This window comes from Odontesthes bonariensis, chromosome 21 (assembly GCF_027942865.1).
Source record: "Odontesthes bonariensis isolate fOdoBon6 chromosome 21, fOdoBon6.hap1, whole genome shotgun sequence".
In the NCBI taxonomy this organism is placed as follows: Eukaryota; Metazoa; Chordata; class Actinopteri; order Atheriniformes; family Atherinopsidae; genus Odontesthes; species Odontesthes bonariensis.
In genome coordinates, this window is record NC_134526.1 from 24,086,725 (window position 1) to 24,108,473 (window position 21,749).

Genomic DNA, 21,749 nt, shown 5'->3' on the forward strand with positions numbered 1-21,749 from the left:
ATAAACTACTAACCGCAGTCTGTAGCTACAGATCTGTGCTGTTGATACAGTCGTGTGGAAAAGAAAGTACATCCTCTTTCAGTCCCGAGGTCTTATGTATTACCAGGTTTTAAGATTAGGTAAATACGCCCTCAGATGAACAACAACACATGACATTACGCTGTGTCATTACTTACCCAACTGAAACTTTGCTGAAGCAGTGAGGGGAGAATATAAGTACACCTCATCATTCAGTAGCTTGAGTTAATCTTGTTCCCAAATCATCAGCCCTCCACCGCCGTGCTTGACAGTTGGGATGAGGTGTTTGTGATGATATGCTGTTTGGTTTTGTTCACCAGGTGCTGTGCATTATGAGCAGACATCTTAACAGGTCTCGTCGATCCAAAGGTCTTGTTCAGATGTAACCCTCCGAAGATAAACTGTGCTGCCATGTTCTTTTTTTAAAGCGAGGAGGCTTTCTCCTGCAACCCTTCCAAATGGGAACTGTGGCCCGCTCTTCTCTACAATGTTGCCTCAGTTCATTGAAGTTTGCAAACATTTGTTTATGCATGGCATGCACCACAGCATTGCAATCAGGACGAGGTCATTTTGCTCATCTAAGCCATGCCGCCATGTTCTTTTAGAGAGGAGAGGCTTTCTCCTGACTATCCTTCAAAACTGTCTGTACCGTCATTAACTTTCAACATGCTAACTGAGGCCGGTAGAGTCTGAGATGTAGCTCTTCCTTTGTCTAGAAGTGACCAGCTGTTGTTGTCTGGCAGTTTAAGACCTCAGAAGTAAATTGTTATTGAATGCTGGTTATGAATAACCCACCCAAGAGCTCCACAGAGCACTGCAGGGTCAAAATATTGCAAAGCAATATTGTTCATGTATTCGTGTGTGTGTGTGGTTTTCATTTACTGTTTCAAGGTCGCATCTAACAACAATGCACACTTTTACAGGCTCGAAATCATTTGGAGAAGGGGGGGCGGGGGAGGGTAAATGAAATGCATCAAAATCAGTCTAGGAATGAAAACAGATGGAACAGAGCTGTCTGTTTTGGATTTATAAGGCTGGATTAAAGCGGAGGATGTGCGCGGGTGCGTGTGATATGCTCACAGTTGGGCCTGATTATGGGATGGGATCATAAAGGAGTGACGGTCACACGGCCCGCAGAGGTCAGTGTGACGGCCAAAATCCTCCATCACTCTCACCGTCCGATGAAGAAGGAAGGGAAAGGGGGAGCGGAGTCTGAGCGCGGCAGAGGGAGATTCTTCTTTCACCTTCTGCACTTTACTCTAAAAAAAGAGTTAAGGACAAAGTAAGTATTCTTTTTCTTTTTTATCCCCCTCCCCTCCATTGTTCAAATTTAATTAACCGCTTGACATAAAGTGCTCTGATTTATTGTGTTTGTCTCCTGGAGAGGTTCCATGGTGACAGGAATCTTCACTCATTTTCCCCTGATTTAGCTATCTGTCTTGCTACCAATTACCAGCGGTGTGTGGGTTTTTGTCACAGTCTTTTATTCTTTAAATGTTATTAGTGATGATAAACTGCCGGCTCTCCGCCTCACTCATCAAGAGGCATTTGTGCAAAGCTGCTTCGCCTTGGAAACTAATAACCCGCTGCTGGTATTCTTAGTGACACGCAGATAGATTGACATTCTCTGTCCTACACTTTTGTATTTAAATGAAGAAGCTCACATCTTTACTGACGTTAAGAAATCTTATTTCCACCCCGATTCCCCCCCATCAGCCCAAGCCCTCATTTAAGCCTTGCACGATGGCATTCCTGCAGAGGGTGCGTTCCCCGTCCCTCTCCTTCTTCCAGACAGTGGTGTCTCTCCTCCTCAGCACCGTGGCCCTCGTGTCTTCCTTCTGGTGCGTGGGGAAACAGAAGGTGCCCAAGCCGCTCTGCACGCCAACCAAGCACACCAACTGCATCCCCGTTCCAGGCTTGTCCAACTCCTCCAACATCCAGTTCTACTGGGAGACCGGGGATGACCGCTTCGTGTTCCCCACCTTTCACACTGGCCTGTTCTTCATCTGCGAAGAGAACATCTACGCAGACGAATGGGGTGAGAAAGAGAGGAGGGGAAAATAAGCAGAAGTAGGTTTTTGCTCTGTTGTGCCTCAACAAGAGAAATCACGATCCCAACCAGGGGTTGAAGGACAAAGGTTGCTGGGTTTCTCAGAAAAGCTCAGATGTGCCACCAGCGAGCCTGGGAGGGATTATACAGGTAGAGGAAATGAATAATGGGAAAACACTGGATTTATACAAAGAAATCTAAAGATTATGATGAGAAACACATGCAGCAATGCTTGTAAAATGTAATCAGTGTCATTGCAGGAGATTTTATCAGAATGCCCTTCATCACACGGGCTTATCGCGCTGTGGGAGTAATAAAACACACCATAACTGGGGAACCAGTGCCAAGATGAAATGGGCCACAGGAAGGCAGTGGGTAAACTAAGCTATCCAGTGTCTTCATTTACAATATATGTGTGATTGTGAGTGTGTGAGGTTATGTGCTCAGCCCAAAGAGGATTACCATCAGTGTGTGTTCTGCTCGCACAGATTTAGACTTCAGCAGCAGGATTCAATTATGGATTAAACTCCAGAGAGCCAAAGGTTAACAGGATTCACTCGGTTTTCACAGACTCAATCGCAGCTGATTTGCAACTGATTGTATAAACTGAGAGTGAATGATATTGGAAGGATTACCCAAAAAAAATCCAGTGTGGTTAGTGCGAGTGTGCAAATGCCGGAGGAGACTTGGATTATTAGGGAGGTTTTTTAAATACTGTCGACCATATTTAATAATAGGCTTTAATCGGTAAAGAAGGAACTAATCCTGAACACAGCCACGCAACACACCTGCCACAGAAGTTTGTCTGAACTCTTCAGAAGTAAAGAGAAGGGGGGAAAAAACCTAAACTGTTCCTGAAAATAAAACTTCAACCAAAAAAGAAAAAAAAATAGGAAAAAGAATAAGCGAACAAATGACAAAATTGGGACTTAAAATGTCACAAAAAAAAACAGAATGAAATATCTTGCAGATCTCATAAACCAAAATTTGCTTCACAGTTTGAACAATTAAAAAATCTAAAGGTATGACAGTTTCATGAAAAGTATTAAGGGGTCTATAATTGAACTTGAATTTGATGGCAGCAACACATCTCAAAGAAGTTGTGGCAGGTGCAGGTTTACCACCGTGTAGCATCCTCTTTCTTTGGGAGAGGAATGGTGTCCCATTTCCTTGATTTTGGCTGCTCTATAGTCCAGGGTCTTCTTTGTCGATTTGTGTGTTTCAAGATGCACCAAATGTTTTAAATGTGTGCAGGTCAGTCCTGCAAATGGACTCTTCTACTTCAAAGTCATGCTGTTGTAACAGACGCAGTACGTGTTTTAGCATTATCTTACTGAAATATGCAAAGCCAGTCCTGAAAACACCGCTCTCCGTGACGGGAAAATATGTTGCTCTAAAACCAGCACATAGAGTTTAGTGTTTCTGGTGCCTTTCCGGATATGTAGGTTTTCACTTCTGTAGGAACTAATGTACCCCCCCCCCCCACGCCATCGGTGATGCAGGCTTTTGAACTGAACGCCGATAACAAGCTGTGTGGTCGGTTTTTCAACTGTGTCGTTTGTGCACAGAGAAGTCTCCAGATTCTCTGAATCTTTTGATGTTACTATGTAATGTATGTCATGGAATATTTCAAAGTCCTCACAATTTACAATGAGGACCATTTTTCTGAAATTGCTCCAAAATTTGTAGATGCAGCTATTTGCGGACTGCTGAACCCCATCTTCACTTCCGAGAGACTCTGCCTCTCTAAGGTGCTCTTTTTATATCCAGTGATGTTACTCACCTGTTGTCAATTGACCTAGTTAGTTGCAACATGTTGCTTCAGCTCTTTTTTTGTTGTTGTACCTCTTACTTTCAAAAGGCATGTTAGTTTAATAGATTATTTTCCATTTTTGTTTATTCTTTCTTCAATGCTTTTTTTTGTACTTCCTCTTTTATTTTCTTATTCTTTTGACAATTTTACTCTGTAATGTGGAACTCGAAATCATTTTTGCTTTAGACCTCAACAGCAACATATCTTTATATTGATTAATGTATGCTGGTCCTTTCAAATGTATTCAAACTCAAAGTAGGGATTTAGCTGGTGAATACTGTGGACCATTCAGCAGCTAGAGTCCGGAGTCTCCATAGGGTTGGCAGAGACCAAAATAAGAACTTAATCCGGAGTCAAAATTCATCAGGAGAACACAGACGGGGCAACAAATCAAAGCTAATGATGAAATTCTGGACATTTGTAAAGGAAAAAAGGAAACTTTAGTGAGCTATAAAGATTTAAAAAGTGTGATCATGAGATTTCGGCTCAACTGTCACTACTGGCAAATGGATGCTTTTTGTGTGCTGAAATTGTAGCTAATTTACATACCAATAACTACCATTTCACACTGCAATGACTGAAAGCATATGAATGAATGAATAACACATTTTAGTGGGGTGGCTGTGAAAGCTCCATGTTTCCAACAATAAGCAAACACATCCAATTGGAACAAAAATAGGAACCAAAGAAGACCAGTCTCCATATGTGTGGAAAACAACTCGACAGGCATAAACAAAACCGCATGTTCCTCTAAATGCTGCTCGTGAAGGGTCAGGGGGTGAAATGTTTTCTTCATTTGCATCTGTGTTCTTAAGTCTCAGCTTTGAGTTAATTAAGAGCCATATACGGATTATTGGAGCTGACACGTAAACAGTTTGGCAATCAAGTCATAAAGAAGCTTAAGGGACTGCTGAAAGAGATTGATATATTATTTTTCTCATTTGGAGTGTGCGTGGGCTTGTTTGTGCGTAACTGCGTGTAGTTTGTTGAAATAAGAAATGATGTTGCCAGGTTCAAATTGGAAATTAGAAAAAATTTTAGTTTTTTTAAAATAAAAAACAAAGCATTGTCACATTGTGTGGAGCAGCTAGTATTTTTTCTACAGCTGTTATCTTCCCAGATTTAAAGCAAACAAATCCTCTTATCTCCTATCAGGTTTATTCTGGCAATGAAAGCACTTTTGGTGCCTCGGGCTTCTAACACAATATTTAGCCTCAGTTAATCTTGAGAAAAGAGAAGCCGTTCTGAATTCTGATTTTGGATTTTTCTTTCCGCTTTTAGAGGAAAGGTGTCGAGGGTTTTACACTTTGACTCCAGGATCAGAAAAAGGTACATTTCCCCTTTTTTGTGGGTATTTTTTTCATTTTCTCATTGGTTTCCTGATCGTTTGAGATCCATTTTAATCATCTTGCGTCTGCTCCTCTCTCCACAGCAATGATGTGGCTGTCACTGTCGCTGGAGCTTGGGTATATTGGCCTGCTGCTGATCAGCTGCATGCTGCTGTCTGTGCAGCTGTGCATCAGGGCCTGGTTCCCCTCTACGGTGCGCTGGGGCCAGCTGCTCAATGCTTTTGCTGCTATCTTCACAGTCTTGGGAGGTACAGCCGTTTTTCCTACAGAGTGACTTTGATGCACGTTTAGTAAGATCGGCATGATTAGCAGTTTCATTTAAATTGCTTTCTCCCTGTTCCCTCTCAGGGCTGCTTGGGATGGTGGGTCACATGATGTTCATGCAGGTGTTTCAGACAACTGCCTCAATGGGACCAGAGGACTTTAAACCTCACAGCTATGGCTACTCCTGGGCATTCTAGTGAGTTCTTTTGACATCCATGTTTCATAATGTTTAAAACTGCTCTGAACCACAAGGATTCAGATAGCGAGAACTCGCATATTGTGCTGTAACCTAACTTGTTGGTTGAGCAGGGATGAGTTAGAAATAATGAAAGTTGGCACGCTGAATGTTAATTATGTGCAAACGCTCCTCAATTTGAGCGCAGGCTGCAGCACAGCATTGCTGTAAGAGCCAGAAATTAAATTTTGGAAATGCCATGCTCCTCACACACTACCATATACTGTGCTGTGTGCTGCTCTTAACAGGAAACCAACTTATTGGCCTTTTGTCAGAAAAGGTCTGCTCTGATAGACACCTTTTTGCTTCTGGTCATGTTCTTTCACTGGCAGAGAGGAGAGAGCAGTGATGTTATTATGGTTTGTTACTCAGCCTAATTATATTAAAAACCATTTCTGTGCTTCACAGGGTACTCTACTGACAGCTGTACCTTTGGGTACAGAGACCCATCTGTCTGGACGTTTTATAAGAGAAAACGTGAGAATGGCACGTTTCCAAAAAAAAATTCACAAGATGGCAGCCTTACTAGAAACGATGTGTAAATGCTTCACAAAAAAAACGTGATCTTATCAACCGGATTTAATTAAAAGTTTGTTGTTTAAGGTGAGTGTCGGCTGGCAGGGCTGCCACTTGTGATTGATCCAGTCTGTGGTGTTCATGGACTGGAGCTTAAGGCGTTGAAGGGAAGAGGATGGTGTCTGCTCTGAGACACAGGGGAGGCATTTCTGCTGTGGGAATGATTTAGTTGCGTTGGCCTCTTCAAGCCATGACCTTCAGCATGCACTGGTTCGTTTCGTTTGCTAAGTGTGAAGCGCCCAAGATGAATGCTCCTTCAAATCAAAGGATATTATTCTTAACTTAAAAAGATGGTCTGCTTCCTCTTGGTCAAGGATGAGTCTCTGCCTCGAGTGGAGAAATTTCAGTTCAGGATCTTATATATATATATATATATATATACACGCCTCTAGATCCTCCAGGAGAAGCTTGAGTGTGTTATACAGTGTCAGAAAAGCAGGGCCTGGTGAGCTTCCAAGCTAAAATAAAAGATAAAGTCAAAGTCCTAAAGCTTCCCAACCTCTTGCATTTTCGTTCAAGTCGTCTTTTGAATAAATCAAATATGAATCCACAAACGAACATGTTTAATTGTCCCCTTTCTGGTTCTCCCTCTCTGTCAGTGTGGCCTGGCTCGCCTTCACCGCCTGCATGGCGGCCGGTGTGTCCACCCTGAACAACTACACCAAAAAGGTCCTGATGGTGGGTCCCAGGCGTGGCTCCGCTCTCAACCCCTGCAGTTTTAACTTTGTGGGCCTCCCGCCCCCAGCTCCTTATTATACCCCTCCAAACCCAACCGTCGCGCTTCCCTCACCCTTGTCTGCCCCGCTGATCTCTCACTTGTCTCCTTACTACGAGCCCCCCTCTGCAGCATCGCCACAACCTTCTCCAAGGCTCACCCACTCCCATTCCCTTCCTCTAAAGCACTCCGACTCTTTCCCCCCTCCCCCAACCCACCCAGCACCTGCATCCCCATTCCACCGCCTGTCCCTTCCTTCCACATCTCCGTCGAATGCTCCCTCCATCCACATCACACTGCCGGGACACAGAGAGACTCCCTTTGATCAGGAGGAATACAGCCCACTTTGAACCATCAATTTGGGATCTACACTCGGCCATTTAATGACGTCGTCATGCGTTTATAGTGGATATTGTATCAGCAATCCTACAACTCACTGAATACAGGTAAAGCAGTCAGCTGTAATCATTATCACATCCATTTAAAAAAAAAAAAAACGAACAATGGGACAGTTTAAATGAAGTCGAGTCCTCAAGAGGATAGTTTTTAGACCCACTGATATGAACGCCAATAAAAAGATGAAGGAACAAATAATAATTGGATGAAAATCATGTTTTATTATTGTAAAAATTCCTGTACTTGTCATTTATGGCACATTATGGAAGCAAAAGTAAAACAGCAGACATACAGGGCATTATGGGAAACAAATCATATTTACACATTCCATCTCTAGCCAATTGCCGTTCTGTCCCTCCCCGCCAGCGCAGGGCTGAGGCCGAGGATGTGAAAGGCTGTCGCTGTGTGATGCGTTACAAGAATGTGGTTGGATTTACAACCAGAAAAAAAAAAAAGATGTTAATTAATTTATGGAAATAGTGAATGTTACAGATCACGATAAAGAGGCTCAAGGTCATTACTATGGATATTAAAAACAAATAAGTACTAAACAAGCTCAGCTGTATTACTTTAATCCTCCTCACACTTTACATAATTTCTGAGATTTGAAACCAAATTGGTGAATGAACAATAAAATGATGCAGAAAATATCTAAATTAAAAAAAAAAAAAAAATTAAAAAAATTCACCCTCCTGTAACGCTTGCGTCGGTGTAAATGTACATTGCAAAGTTAAAATAAAACAAGGACCAAAGACTATACTCTTCATCTTGCTTTTGTTACGAGACAGAAATATTTTTTTATCTTGATGGAAATACTTTATTGAAAAAGTGTTAAAAGCAATGCTTCACTAAAGCACGACTGACTGATGCCGAGACGTTATCAACACAGGATCCCGTCGCTGTCGTGTCATGTGATTAGTTTACACTTACTGGATCATCAGCTGAGGAATGTTCATTTAAAATAAAATAAATAAAAATTAGCTGGACCTCAGTGTCTTAAAAGGTTTTGCTTTCAGAAACGTGCTGCTTATGTTACGGAAATCCAGCAAACTCACACATTGATATTAATCAATGGTGTATGAAGAGTCAATTACAATGTCACAACTGAGCCAACCACTTTTTTCCTTTGGTCTTGCTTTTGCTCTATAAAGCACTTTGGGTTACACAGAGTTCATATTTGAACTGTACCCCCATTATGAAGTATTATTATCTGAATTTATCTTAATTTAGCATCTGATAAACATTAAGGCTTTCAAGAAAAATACACTTATTCCTTAGATGCCCTGAAGTAATCCAGCCCAACTCTGGTTGAGAATACACTCAAATACAGCCGTGAATCACAGAGTTTGCATATATATATATATATATTTTTTTTTAAGTAGGGTCGTATGAAGTACTTCTAGTCGGCGCATTACCTGCAACAAACAAGTCAGAACGCTCTCGGTTTGGAGGAGCAGATCCAAAGCTTCCTGACAGGCGAGCGGAAAGGAAAAGCTACACAAAAAGGGGGCCACGAGAAAGGGGAGTTTTTCCAACATCTAAAACAACTCAAACCCCAAATGTGTCATCGCTGTTTGAGCGCATGCTATATTGTGGCTTTTGGACACCGTATAACTTCTGCATCAGACAGTTACACGCACTGAGTCCATGCACAGCGGTCCCTGCTGTGACGCTGGCCCACAGCACTGTGGATTGTGCAGGTGTTTCTGCGGCTAAGAAAGTGTAGACAAAGTTAACAACTGTCAAGGGCAGAAGTGATGTGGTGTCCCTCGCCTAAATAGCTTTAGCTCACCCTCTGGGTAATCTTCTCCTTCTCCTGACTATAAGAGCCCTCTGACTGCTCTCCTGCAGGTAAGACGCCGATTACTCATTAAAACAAGTACTTCACACAACCTCGCATAAAAAAAAAAGAAAGAAAAAAAAAAGAAATCCTTTTAAGGCAAATAAACTGTGTATATTTGAGAGCATCAGCAGGTCTGCTTCATCTATAGCTGTATTTTCAGAAGCAGCTCAAACCTGATGTCTGAAACACACACATATAACACAAACCCATTCTGTTACAAAAACCTGTTTTTAGATCTAGTGTCCTCACGCAGTCTTCTTGCGTAGCACAAAGTAAATGATGGAAGAGAAGAATGAGAGACCGAAGGCGATCCACGCCAAGATGAAGCAGTGGCCGTAGTTACCCTTACTCTCATTTAGGTGGAAGCGATCTGTGTAGATGGAGGCTGCGATCATGATGCACAGGCCTGACAGAGGGCACAGAATGAGGAGGAAGGTCGTTATTTGTCAAGATGCAGAGCTATAGAAAAAATCTAATGACAGAAAACACTGTCAAAGAAACACTTACAGGCAAGGAACTGAAAGACGCCGGAGATGATAAACCTCTGTCCCTTGGGGAGGGTGAAGAGCTGAGCCAGAAACACAAAGACAGCAATGATGGAGAATACGCACGCAAGCACGGAGCTGGCCTGCACTGCCTGGAGGTAATCTGCAGGGGGAGCCAGAAAGAGCAAGACAATGAAGAAAATGTTGTGCATGTACACCGAGTCATTTAGCAGGCAACTCGCTCCACGGCAACTTGTAAGTTAGGATCAAAATTCAAGACTAAATCTTCCGAAAGGGGAAAAAGTAGAAACAGATGTGATGGGCATCGCACCGACACGGCAGAGTTTCTTCCGAAACGTAAGTCAGAGAGCTGCAATGCTGAATGGCAAGAATTTCAACTTCAAAATATGTCAGTGTTTTACGATTTAAAAACATGCCAATGGTACCGTCATGTAGAGAGCGACATTTTTTATGAATTGAGGATTGTGAAAGCTTTTCCCCTGACTTTATACAACAGTATGCGAGTTTCAGTAGATAAACATTAGGAATTACTATTGTTCCTCATTTCACTGAGAAGCAAATACAGCTTTCTCCTCATCCTCTTCAGAAGGGCGCTCACCTGTTGGATAGTGCGAGCCTGTTGGGAGGTCGGTGTAATTCCACGCTCCGTTTTGGAAAATCCACCGGGCCCACACATCGGTGTACATGCTGTCAGTCATCCACCAGGCCTGATGGGAAGAAAACACAACTTTAGAAATCATGTCACAACATCTATTCAGTATAAAGGGGCACAAAATAAGTCAAATTTAAAGAGGGAAGCAGGGAAATGCGTGTTTACTCCTTTTCACATGTATTAGAGGTAAATAACAATTCAAAGCAGGAGCAATACTGCGTCATTTAGCAAGTATCACTCCGGTATGCGCTCACTACAACTCAGGTGGAGTCTCATACATTTTACATGTGTACGTGCAGCATGTACTGGTGTGCTTTGTGGTGCAAGTCGATGACAGTGTGGTCGGCTTATCTGCCAACCAGGTACGACAACAATGTGGTCCTCCAGAGATGACAGAGGCGAGCAGCCAGATACCCGTCAGATGTAACTTTTTGTGTCATGAATGAGATACTCGCGTCACTTAAACCAGATGAGAAGTGGGAGATTGTGCTTGGGCAGTCATGCCGCTAGAAAAACCTTCATTTTAATCCCTAACCTTACTTACATTGTCAATTGTGGCCACCAGGAGGAGGATGATGATTAGGATGTGAAGGACAAAGATGCCAGCGAGGAGAATCAGCATGATGACTGTTCTGGAGAGAGAAGAAGGGAGAATGCGTTTTCTTTTCATGCTTCACAGATTGTTTTTGATCGGTTCGAATCTAACTAATAAAGGACTAAAAACAGACAGTCAGGTGATATGGGTGAACAATCAGCAAACTTGCTTGGGTTGGGAAAAATAAATTAAAAAAAACTTCACAGGCTCATTCACAGTACCGAATGAAGGCTAAAACCTGGCATCCACTCTGGGTGTGGCTTTCCCACTTCTAATTACTTTGAGTTACAGGCACTGCCATGTAAAATTCCTGCAAAGAGAGCTCAGGATAATGATCATGAGATTGAGAGGGGATGCTGAACTAATGCAGAGGTGCTGATGGATCATTGTGCAGAAAGAAAGCAGCAAAGCAAAGTCGGTTTAAAGGCAAACGGATACCGTCAATAGGCAGGGTGAGGGAGAGGAGTGAAGTTGATGACAGGTAGATGTGTTTGGGCTTGTCTGCAGCTTGCCGGAAACCTGCCACTCCCTGATATAACTGTGGAGAATGCAGGCTAATCCCCCCCCACCAACCTGATCCACTGTTGGAGTTACTAGTTGAAATGACTGCTGTCAGTCAAGCTTGTCTCCAGAAGAAGAAGAAAAAAGGATCAGGACTAATTTAAATAACCGTTTGCCACTGTTTTCACCTTAAGGCGCCACGCCTGTAACTTTACGCAGCGTTAGACAATAACCGCAGCTCAGTTAGAGAATCAGTAGCAGTAGGGAATCTTATCTATAAGTGAACTGTGTTTGGTTCGATCCGGTACCGAGACCGGACTGGGTGAGATAAAGGGCGGAGACACATTTGGAATGTGCTTGTTCTCTCCTCCATAAAGGAGTGGTGGAGGGTTGGGTGCGCACGAACGCATTCTGCCAGCTCCATGTCACTAACGCCCAGTTTTACATAGAAAGAAATGGAGCACCGGTGATCAGACCTGCAACTTTTCCCCTCACCTTTCATCTGCTTCCAACACGCACAACTAGCAGGATAATTCCGTTAAATATTTGTTGCGTGCCATTTCAGCCGGAGTCACTATACGAGCTAAAATACGCATGCTCTCTTAAGATGGCTTTCACCAGGTAACCCAACATTTCAGTGGAGAACATCTGGGCAGGAAGACAAACAGCTAAACTGATTACTTCATTCAAAACACACTTGTGGAAAAGATTGATCCAACACCCTCCAAAAGCTACACAGCCCTGTCAACTGTTCCATGGACTTTCAAATCTGGCATTAAAGTTGCATTTTTTTTTTCCATCGCACAAAATGGAATTCATGTTGGAGAAAAGTTTTTAAAAACCTAAAAAGGGAGCACTGTGTCCCGTGCATTCAAAGCAGATACATGACTGCTGGTACCAACGCATCTGAAAACTGAACCTCTCCAGAAATGAGAGAGCTGCTCCAACTGAGAAGAAAAGTAAAGCCCGTGAAGGCGAAGAAGTAACTGTACACGTGCTAAGAAATACTAACTCCACGGGATAAAGTCTGTTCAGATGTCACCCTGTAAGCATTCTGAACAGCAGCAGCAATAAAGTCAGAATGAACAGATAGTAAGAAGAAGCAAGAGGGCAATATTTTACTTACTGTTAGTTGGCCGTGGGTCTCTTCGAGTCAAATACCTCCTGCTCTCAATGATACTAATTTCAGGCTCGGGTCTAAATGCACAAACACAAGAAGCAACCCATCCGCCCACTTTTGCCCCGCCCACTTTCTAAGTCCACACCCCAGACAAGCCTCTTGCTTGCTTGATCACATAATCTGTGCCTCTTTTCCCGTGGGTTGTTTTACCACCTCCTCCTACTCCACTGTTTTTCCCCGCCCATCACTCTTTTTTTCTCTACTTTACACACACACACACACACACACACACACACACACAAAGCTCAAACGTTCAGATTCTTCCTTTGTGTTTGGTGGCTCATGTCTTTGTCAATCAGCTGACGATGTTGATTTACTCTGGGAGGGCAGCTGGTGACTCACTGGGGTTTGAAGGGGGGAACTCCTAAAACATTGGACTTTATTGACACCGTCTGCACACATGCTGCCATGGCAACCGACTGGGGCCAACCTAATCACAATCACACCGCTGTTGCTGTGTGTAACTTGTACACAGAGGGGCAAACTTAGGCACATAAACACTGGCAAATACAACCAACCGTGTTCACTTTCTTCCTGGTCACCGCCTTCCTGCTTTTCCCGCTTTTGTTCCAGAGGAAGATGCTTCAGGATGAAGGAATGTTGTTGCTTGCCGTCAAGGGACGAGTTGGTGGGAGTATGAGTGCAACTCATAAGATGAAAGAGGAAGAAAGAGTCAATCAGAATTTGAGGGGTTTGAGATTTTTCACACTGCTGCAAATTCATGAAATTATTTCCCATCACTTTTTCTCATTGCTGGTCCAAATCTGTTGTGTGAGTCAAAGTCATCTGCTTCTCACATCACGTGCAGCACATCATATGGATTAAAGTTCAGCGGGTAAACCTCTGGACAACCTTAACTTTATCTACTGAGATTATATCACACACACACTAACAAATACAAGCATTTATTTGTTTGTCGTAGCCTTCGAAGATGTGGAGGAATTCCTGTGTCAAATCGGACCTGACTGGGGCAGAGTACAGATGACAGATTATATATAATCACATCTAGTCGAGATGCCGTAGATTGATTTTAAAGAGGCCAGTGCTGTCTAGTGTCAACCTCAGATTTGATACAGTTTCTTTGCTGCACTCATTCAGAATGGCTTGGCGGGAGGAAAAAAAACAAACTGCATTCTGCGAGTATATGTCAAGGAAGTCTGGGGAGGTTTAAGTGCAAAAACATATAAGATGTCAAAACTAAAATGGCAGTTAATGTTTACCTATTACAATCAGATGATGTTTTTAAAATAGGTCTCTGCATGTCAGTTATTGTGGAAGAGGTAAAAGTCATTTAAATGTCAGTTTAAATGAAAGCACTTGAAGGTCGCTGACGTGTGTCCAGTGGAGGCAGCTGGGACATCAGCTGATCAAAAATCCTGATTCACCCCTTATTTATTCAAAGGCTATGTTGCCAGTAACAAACAGGAGATAGGTGCAGTATACCAGGCAAAAACATAAATTTGTACAATTCTAAAAAGTTTGAATGTCCATATTTGTTCCTAGCACCTTTATTCTTCAACACAGCCTAAACCCTCTTAGACCAGCTTTCTGTCATTTCTTTAAGTAGTCTTCAGGAATAGTTCTCCAGGCTTCTTGAAGGACATCCCAAAGCTCTTCTTTGGATGTCGGCTGCCTTTTGTTCCGTTCTCTGTCAAGATGATCCCACACTGCTTCAATAATGTTGAGGTCCGGTCTCTGGGGAGGATTCATCCCTCCAACAGACCTGTTACCACTGATTTTCAGTCCACTTCTCGTGCCATTTGGCATCCCTCAGCCTTTTCTCCCTGTTTCCCTTCCTTAAGAACGGCTTCTTGACAGCCACCCTTCCATGGAGCCCATTTCTGATGAGGCCTCGGTGATTAGAAGATGGATCAACTGAAGGGTTAGATGCATCTCTCGGGTTCCGTGTCAGCTCTTATTTCCCATTTCTTAAGGACATCACTTTCAGATACTGGTCATCTGCGGTAGATAGTTTTTTGGTTTTTTTTAGACCTGTCACTTCTTCTTTTGTCCTGCATTTGTTCAGTTTCCTCTTTTTTTTTAAGGACACACTGCTCGTGTGGATATAAATCAAATTATGGGCTAATAGCTCTTTGGGAATGACCTTGTTGGTAAAAAATACGATTTAATGTCTGTCTAACTGTGTTATCTTTGACATATTTCAAAGACAACTGAAGAAAAGCTATGGATAAAATGGAATGGTTCATAAAGTTGTTTGTCATGTGCTGACACAACACTAGTTCATCTCTTGAGTTAGGTGCCTTTTTTTTTTATTTTTGAATGATTCATAGTTCAGCTTTAAATGGATTAACAAAAAACTAATGAAAAAAGAAAAACACTCCCTCTAAAAACGGTCAGGTACAAGGACTGGACTGAACATGAGTGAAAAAGCAGCCAATGTTCAAAGAAGAACTTACCTTGCCTGGAGAGCTACTGGCCTAGACCAATTTTTAAAAAAAACTACACTAAAGTCTGGCTCCTTTGAATCAAATCAAATGTATTTGTATAACACATTTCATGTACAAAACAATTGAAAGTGCTTCACATAAAATAAAAGCATTGCAGCAGGGACTATAAGAAGCATTAAAAATACATAAAAGAATATAAAGAGAAACAAATAAAATAATTTAAATGAATTTAAAAACAAGCAACAGTCCAGGTAAATTAAAAGATATCGTGTAGATTTCATGCATAGACACATGAGAAAAGAAATGTTTTTAACCTGGATTTAAAAATGTCTACAGCAAAATATAGAGAAATGAGGGGCGTCTCAAGTCTTTGGCAAAGTATTGTATAAACCCACATGGTAAAAAAATGGTGATAATGTGGTAAAACATAAGCTCTAAAGGTAGCTGGACAGTAAATTAGAGATAAATGTCAGAAGTGAAAGCAGATTATGTGTCTCTTAAGTAGTAAAAGCGCTTGACATGCAATTGTAAATCAGTGTGACGGTTGACACTGTGCAGTACGGTAACACCGATCAGCCACCACCCACAGCTCGAAGCACAGTGTCTGTGTCCACGTTTGAATCCTGTTCCGAGGTGACTTCATGATTGGAGTGTGAAGTTGTCGATGAGGAGCTGAGAGGCTTCAGGATTGGTCGAAGTTTTGTGCCTTCCTTGTTCTTGGGCAACTAAGTATAGAAAAATGTCTCTGAAAATAAATGCACCTAAAAGTCTCAGAAGTTTTCATGGAAAACATTAGCTGGAATGTTATTCAGGTGAGCTTCAGACGACTAACAAACCACTGAGTCAAGAGCTGGTCAGTATCATGTAAGGCTCTCTCAGCCAAAGGTGTGAGTCAGCGGAGTAATAACAGGTTTCAGTGATACATGACCTATCAGTAAAGACCTTTAAGGCTACTTGTGTGGCTATATTCTAATGGGGTGGTTAGAGTGGACACATGCATGCATCCACACAAGAAACAGCATTATCTGACTTCAGGAATGAGAAAAAGTGAGGGGCAGAAAATAACTTGGTTAATAACCGTTTTTATTTTTGGCACCACACCTTGAATGTGTCTCTCAATGCCTCACCCAAACCCCAATGGGAAAACAAATTCAATCCCTTGAAATTGCCCAATCTTTTGAAACCTCTCTACATCTGTGATATCTAGCCAAAGATCTGTGACTAAGAAAAACAAATCCACCCAAGCTGATTGACAACTCCCTGGACACATGGAAAGACAGGAACATGTTCTCATGTCAGAGCTTTAACAACATGTGCAATGTCACTTTAGATGGCGGATACAGAAATCACCAAATAACTACGCAGTGATGCTTCTGTAACCGCAACTTGGCGTGATCCACAATCAGAGGATGTAGTGTGGAAAACCGCACAACGGAGGCCGGCTGAGAAAAAGGCGTGCGCGAAAACAGAGAATGTGGTTGGACCTGCTTGTGCTTGGGGAGTGTCGACGCCACCTTACAAGTGAGTTAACCCAAGGTTTGCCATATATTCATATGCATTCAGCCATTCAATGTGTAACGGCACTCCCTTCGCCTTGATCAACGCAGAAAAAGTTTTCAAAAGCACTCAGAGTGATTAAGTAAAGCCAAAGTGAATGGCTGAGGAGCAAAAACAACCTTTTTTTTTTTGGCGGCTCTGGAGTTATGCAAGACCTGCTTTTTTTATTTTCTTGGTGTATTTTCGACAGAGGAAAAGCCATGAGTCATGCATCAGTCTATCATTTTAAAAACTTTGTGGATGTTCGGCCTCCGTTTACAGCTGTATGTTGTGGCGGGGCGGGGCGGGAGCTGAGCCGCAACACGTTTTCGAAATCCAAACACAAATCGACAAATCACATGTCTGTGTAACTGTTGAGGAAGACCAATAGGATAACTCTGCTTAACAATCAGGCCTTTGTGACGCTGCTATTGCAGATCAGTACTGGAAAAACCAGAGTCAGAATGGATCCCTTGAAACAGTTATATTGTCCGACCTGCCAAAAGTTGTGTACACAAGTATTAGTGACGACTCCTTGCACTACTTTCTCAGGGTTGGCATGTTCAGCTTGGTTCTGTTGGTTCAAGAGCACATTTTATTGAATGCTGGGGGATCGTTAAAGAGCTGAAACTGTTACTTAAAAAAAAAATCATTGGAACTGAACTACATTACACTTTGACATTTCACATGGTGGAACATGAGTTATGAGGCCTGCCAAGAGGAGTTAACTCTCCTAACATCCTCAGCAAACACTCCTCTATCATTGATTGTCCCGTCTTCTTACAGCTGAGGCTTGCACTCCTAATTAACAGTCGTTTGTTACCTCGGTCATTTCCACCGTTCATCTTTTTTGACGTGTGTTAAATTATCCTGGGAAAAAAAGAGCACCTGACAAATGCCAGCCATTCGATTTAAACAGACACACAAAAACATACAGGAGGACAGATTCCTATTTTTGTTCGAGCGCTGCCAAAATCCCCTTCGTTAAGGTGTTTGTGAGGAATCTCCGTGCGGGAGTATTTCAACACAACTGTGTGAAACAAAGCCGGCAGAGCCGTGACTGAATGCCAGCACAGTTAGTCTGACCACAGCCAAGTCACCGCTGCTTTACACAATAGTAAAGCTCTCTGTCTGTGATGACTGTCTCACTGCGCTCATTCCTTTGCCGTTTTTACACAATGTCGCACCCTGCCCTAAGATTTCTTCACTCCTATTATAAAAACAGCCTTAGGGTACATTAACCGGCTTTACAAGGATAATATGATGTGAACCTGCTCTGAGAGGGAAATCGAACAAAGGTGGTCGAAGTTAGTGTTTGAAACTCCCACCCAACCCCAAGGCTATTGAGCAACTGGAAAGTCGTCCATCACCCTCTTACCTGATTCCCTCTCTCTCACACACACACACACACACACACACACACTTGATTCTGTTTCTTCATGGGGGCAACTATCTCACACAGTGCCTCTTGCCCATAACCCAATTCTAACCATAAGACCTAAACCCCTCAAAAATCACTTTAAAAGCGATTGGGACCACTATTTAGAGCCCATGTTAACAGGAAGTCCCCGCACAGCTGGTGTCTTGTCAGGTTTTGGTCCCAATCATGACATAAAAACATGCGCAGAAGAGAAACTCACACATACCTACGCGAATGAGCACATCTCCATTTGATTCCAAAGGTATTTACACATGGCGCAACTTACTGGAGAGACGCACACATATTCATTTATTTTCTATGAGAGTGAGAGATCACCATAGACACTGAAAAAAACCCACAACCAAAACCAAACTACACACACAGTTTCCATTCCCACTCCTGCTGTCTCTGTTGCTCAGCACTGAGTTGATCATCAGTTTCTTTTTCCAGAAAATGTCTCATTCCTATTGTGTGTGTGTGTTTGTTTGAATCCTGTCATCTTCAGCAATAACACGTTAATCTAACAAGACATAAATTAGTCGACATACTGTACGAGCAGCGGGACACATGGACTTTCTGGAGGGAACAAAGCACATATCGAAGTTAAAGTTTTTCTTTGTTTTCTTTTTCAGCAGCAGGTTTTTCTTAGACCTGACAAAAGCTCATCATTTTTCAAATGACACACCATACAAGTACAGATTTTACAATCACAGCGTCATCAGAGAAAATCACTGTCCAAAGTAACTCAAAGACGTCTGTGGAGGTAGTTCAGCTACACGTGCGAGCACAATGATCCCCCACGGAGAAAATTAGAAGCGGCAGAATGTTTCGAGCGTTTACTCACAGTCTACAGAGTCGCGGCATCTGAAACAGTCCAATCAATAACTGAATTCCCTTCCTGTGTATGTAAGCAGAGACAAGGGCAGCAGTCAAATAGCACGGTTGAGCTGTAACTGTAGCTTGACTCGTCTGTATAGGTAACCATTCGGTGAGAAGCAGCACTGTTGTAGAAGGTCTGGCATTGTCCTGCTAAAATAATCATGTTTTACCGTAAAACTGAAATGTGGGCTTATCAGCAGTATGGCGTCCTCTTTGTGCAATACAGTTTCAGAGTGTGGTGAGTGACAATGGTTTACCAGGAGATCAAGAGCTCAAGGCACTGAGCCTATGGGAAGACGGGGAATGACAGTTTCTCATGCAGTGCTGCTTGAGGACTCAGATGTCACATGCATTAAACAGCGGTTTCTGTCCTTCAGGCACTAACATTTCCCCAGACTCCCTCAGTTTTTTCATTATATTTTGCATTGTAGATGTTAAAAGAGCGCAGTTCAGAGCCATGGCCATTCCTTGCTTGGACTCTCAGTGGATGCTCCTTTTATACCCAATCCTGACACCCTCACCTGTCGCCAACTAATCTACCGATTCTAAAATCCTCCAGAACACCATTACTTGTGCTCTGCTGGCATCAAATTCTGGATCAGTTTATATTTATAATACAATGAAGACGGTTAGTGAAAACACTGAAAATCATTTCCTTTGTACTTGCATCTGTGAAATAAACCTCCACGTCAATAAAATGAATACATACTCAAGTCTTTGTTGCAATTTAGAAAACCTCTCTGGAAACAGGGTTTTGACATTTTTCTCCTGTCCATTTCCCAAATTTCGTATCAAGAAATTAAATATGCATAAGTGTTAAAAAAAACAAACACTGAAAACGTGTACATATATAACTAAAATGGTTTGTAAATCATCGCATTCTTTTATTTATCCTTTAAAAGTATCCCAACTTTTTGGGATTTAGGATTGCAAATGTAATTTTTACTGTATATTTGGGTAAAATGAAGAAAGAAGTTGTTGCTGGAATACTATTAGAAGAGAACAGAAGTGAGGAAAGGAGAGTAGAGTACAGCGTGCGCATGGCAAGCAATCACGTGAGCCGCAGAGAAACAGAGGTAAACTTTGAGTAAAGGGGAATTCAAAATGAAATCAAGACATAAAAGAATATTCCAGAAATGTAGCTAAGAGAATGCCTCTCTAACTATAGTGTCCTGTCGTGTGTCAGCCTGTTGTTTGAATGAAAACTGGACAGGGTCACAACTCACGGGGGACATATTGTCCAGTCCATATGTGCCACTGCAGTTTCCATGGCTACAGCACAGCTTCCAGTTGGGTGAATACTGTTACACTCCAGGAGCCCCAGCCACTGTTTACATTCAGTTAAGAAAAAAAAAAAAGAAAAAGAAAGAACTAACTAAATGGATTCCTAGTATTTAGTCAAGCCCACCCGTTTCCATGGTTACTGGCCAAGGATTTTCATTCTTGACTCCCTCCCTCACCCCTGGGCACTCTTTTTATGGACTTCCTCTCTTTTTCTCTTGCTCACATTACTACATTTAACTCCAGTATCTTCTCATGTGATATCCTCCCCTCTTTGGGAAAATGTGTGCTCCTCCTGATTCTCGCTCAGTGCCACCCCAGTCTTTTCTGACGCCCACACAAAGCCTTCCTCTTTCAATGAAATCCAGACATGCGAGCAATACTCGCGCTCTGAGTCTAGAGAAAACAACTCCTCGCTGTAGCTAGGCAACTCCAAATATGAGTCATCCCACTGCCGCACCCATAATCAACTGATTGCCACCCCCCGCCCCACTACTCCAGTAGTCTCAGATCCTCATTATGAAGCTTAGTGAACATAATTCAGACTGTGTGGCTGCGGCAGTGGAAACTACACCTCTGCGTGGGTCATCTGAATCCTCTCTCACACCCTTCAAGCCTAGCGGTGGAGGTAGAGAGACACTCCTGCTGGGGAAAATCAGCACACTGGCCTCAGCTAACAACATCATGACCACAGTGTGATGACAAAACTGTCAGCGTGAGAGCCGTCGGCACACCTGTTGACTCTCAATGCATGCATCTCACAACCAGTGGCCAACAGATTTAACAGAAGTTTGATTTTAAAAATTGGATGAAACAAAAAATACAAATGGATATAAAGAACGCCCAGGAGTTAGATCAAACTAAGTTATCATCCGCAACTTACAGTGAAAATGACAAAAAACTGGCAGAACAGTGAGATTAAAGCACCTTAAAGGTCAAATTATCTGCATCTTAGATTGATTTGTGACTTATTTTAAATTGATGAGATCTATCAGATGAGCAGTTTTAAAGTTACATTGACTGATTTAGAGCAATGGAATGTCGCCCTCTAGTGGACGAAGACTTAACACCTATACACCTGGATTAAGTGTGGCTAAAAAAAATTTTTATTAACATATTTTTAAAATTCTGATATATCATTTACATCAACCTCAAATCTCCATTTAACCCCTCTGTTTGCAGAGATGAGGAAGCTGCAGGCATTCTTGAGTCACTAAAAATGATCCAATGGTGCTGTTTGAGACCCTAGCAAATATTTTGTCCTTGCTGATGAAACCAGGGTCAGGTCGGATTACTCTGAAATGCGTGAATTATCTTTGCTGACATATATATATATTTTTTTTTTTGTTTGTTTTAACATGAAAAGTCACCGCAGAAGCAAATATTGCCACTAGTTTATTTAACCATTTCCTCAAACTCCACACGGGCGTGTTGCTAATTAAGGCCAATTAGTGAACAGGTGTGCTGGCAGGAAGTCTTCAAAGAATACTGCCGCCGGTCATTCTGTCCCAGTGTTTTGGTGCATACAGAAA

General features: G+C 42.3%; 2 protein-coding genes across 2 annotated transcripts; one reads left to right on the plus strand and one right to left on the minus strand.

Annotated features, from left to right (window-relative positions):
• Nucleotides 1–1,761: 1,761 nt before the first annotated feature.
• Nucleotides 1,762–7,525, plus strand: gsg1 (germ cell associated 1). The gene is made up of 5 exons (XM_075453139.1): nt 1,762–2,056; nt 5,163–5,210; nt 5,314–5,478; nt 5,579–5,690; nt 6,905–7,525. The coding sequence occupies exons 1-5, from the start codon at nt 1,762–1,764 to the stop codon at nt 7,368–7,370; spliced, it is 1,086 nt and encodes a 361-aa protein (XP_075309254.1). The 3' UTR covers nt 7,371–7,525.
• A 92-nt stretch (nt 7,526–7,617) lies between these two features.
• LOC142371263 (epithelial membrane protein 1) lies at nt 7,618–12,728 on the minus strand. The gene is made up of 5 exons (XM_075453894.1): nt 12,640–12,728; nt 10,962–11,049; nt 10,364–10,472; nt 9,767–9,907; nt 7,618–9,665 (listed from the first exon to the last, which is right to left on the minus strand). Exons 2-5 carry the CDS (start codon nt 11,037–11,039, stop codon nt 9,505–9,507), a joined length of 489 nt encoding a protein of 162 aa, XP_075310009.1. The 5' UTR covers nt 11,040–11,049; nt 12,640–12,728; the 3' UTR covers nt 7,618–9,504.
• Nucleotides 12,729–21,749: the final 9,021 nt, after the last annotated feature.

Bases quoted from the DNA above. Each gene is read 5' to 3' on its own strand.
- gsg1 (XM_075453139.1), top strand. From the start codon at position 1,762: ATGGCATTCCTGCAGAGGGTGCGTTCCCCGTCCCTCTCCTTCTTCCAG. The intron at 2,057-5,162 runs GTGAGAAAGAGA...TTCCGCTTTTAG, and splicing joins CATCTACGCAGACGAATGGG to AGGAAAGGTGTCGAGGGTTT. The intron at 5,479-5,578 runs GTACAGCCGTTT...GTTCCCTCTCAG, and splicing joins TATCTTCACAGTCTTGGGAG to GGCTGCTTGGGATGGTGGGT.
- LOC142371263 (XM_075453894.1), bottom strand. From the start codon at position 11,039: ATGCTGATTCTCCTCGCTGGCATCTTTGTCCTTCACATCCTAATCATC. The intron at 9,908-10,363 runs GTGAGCGCCCTT...CTCCCCCTGCAG, and splicing joins AGGCTCGCACTATCCAACAG to ATTACCTCCAGGCAGTGCAG. The intron at 9,666-9,766 runs GTAAGTGTTTCT...GCCCTCTGTCAG, and splicing joins CGTCTTTCAGTTCCTTGCCT to GCCTGTGCATCATGATCGCA.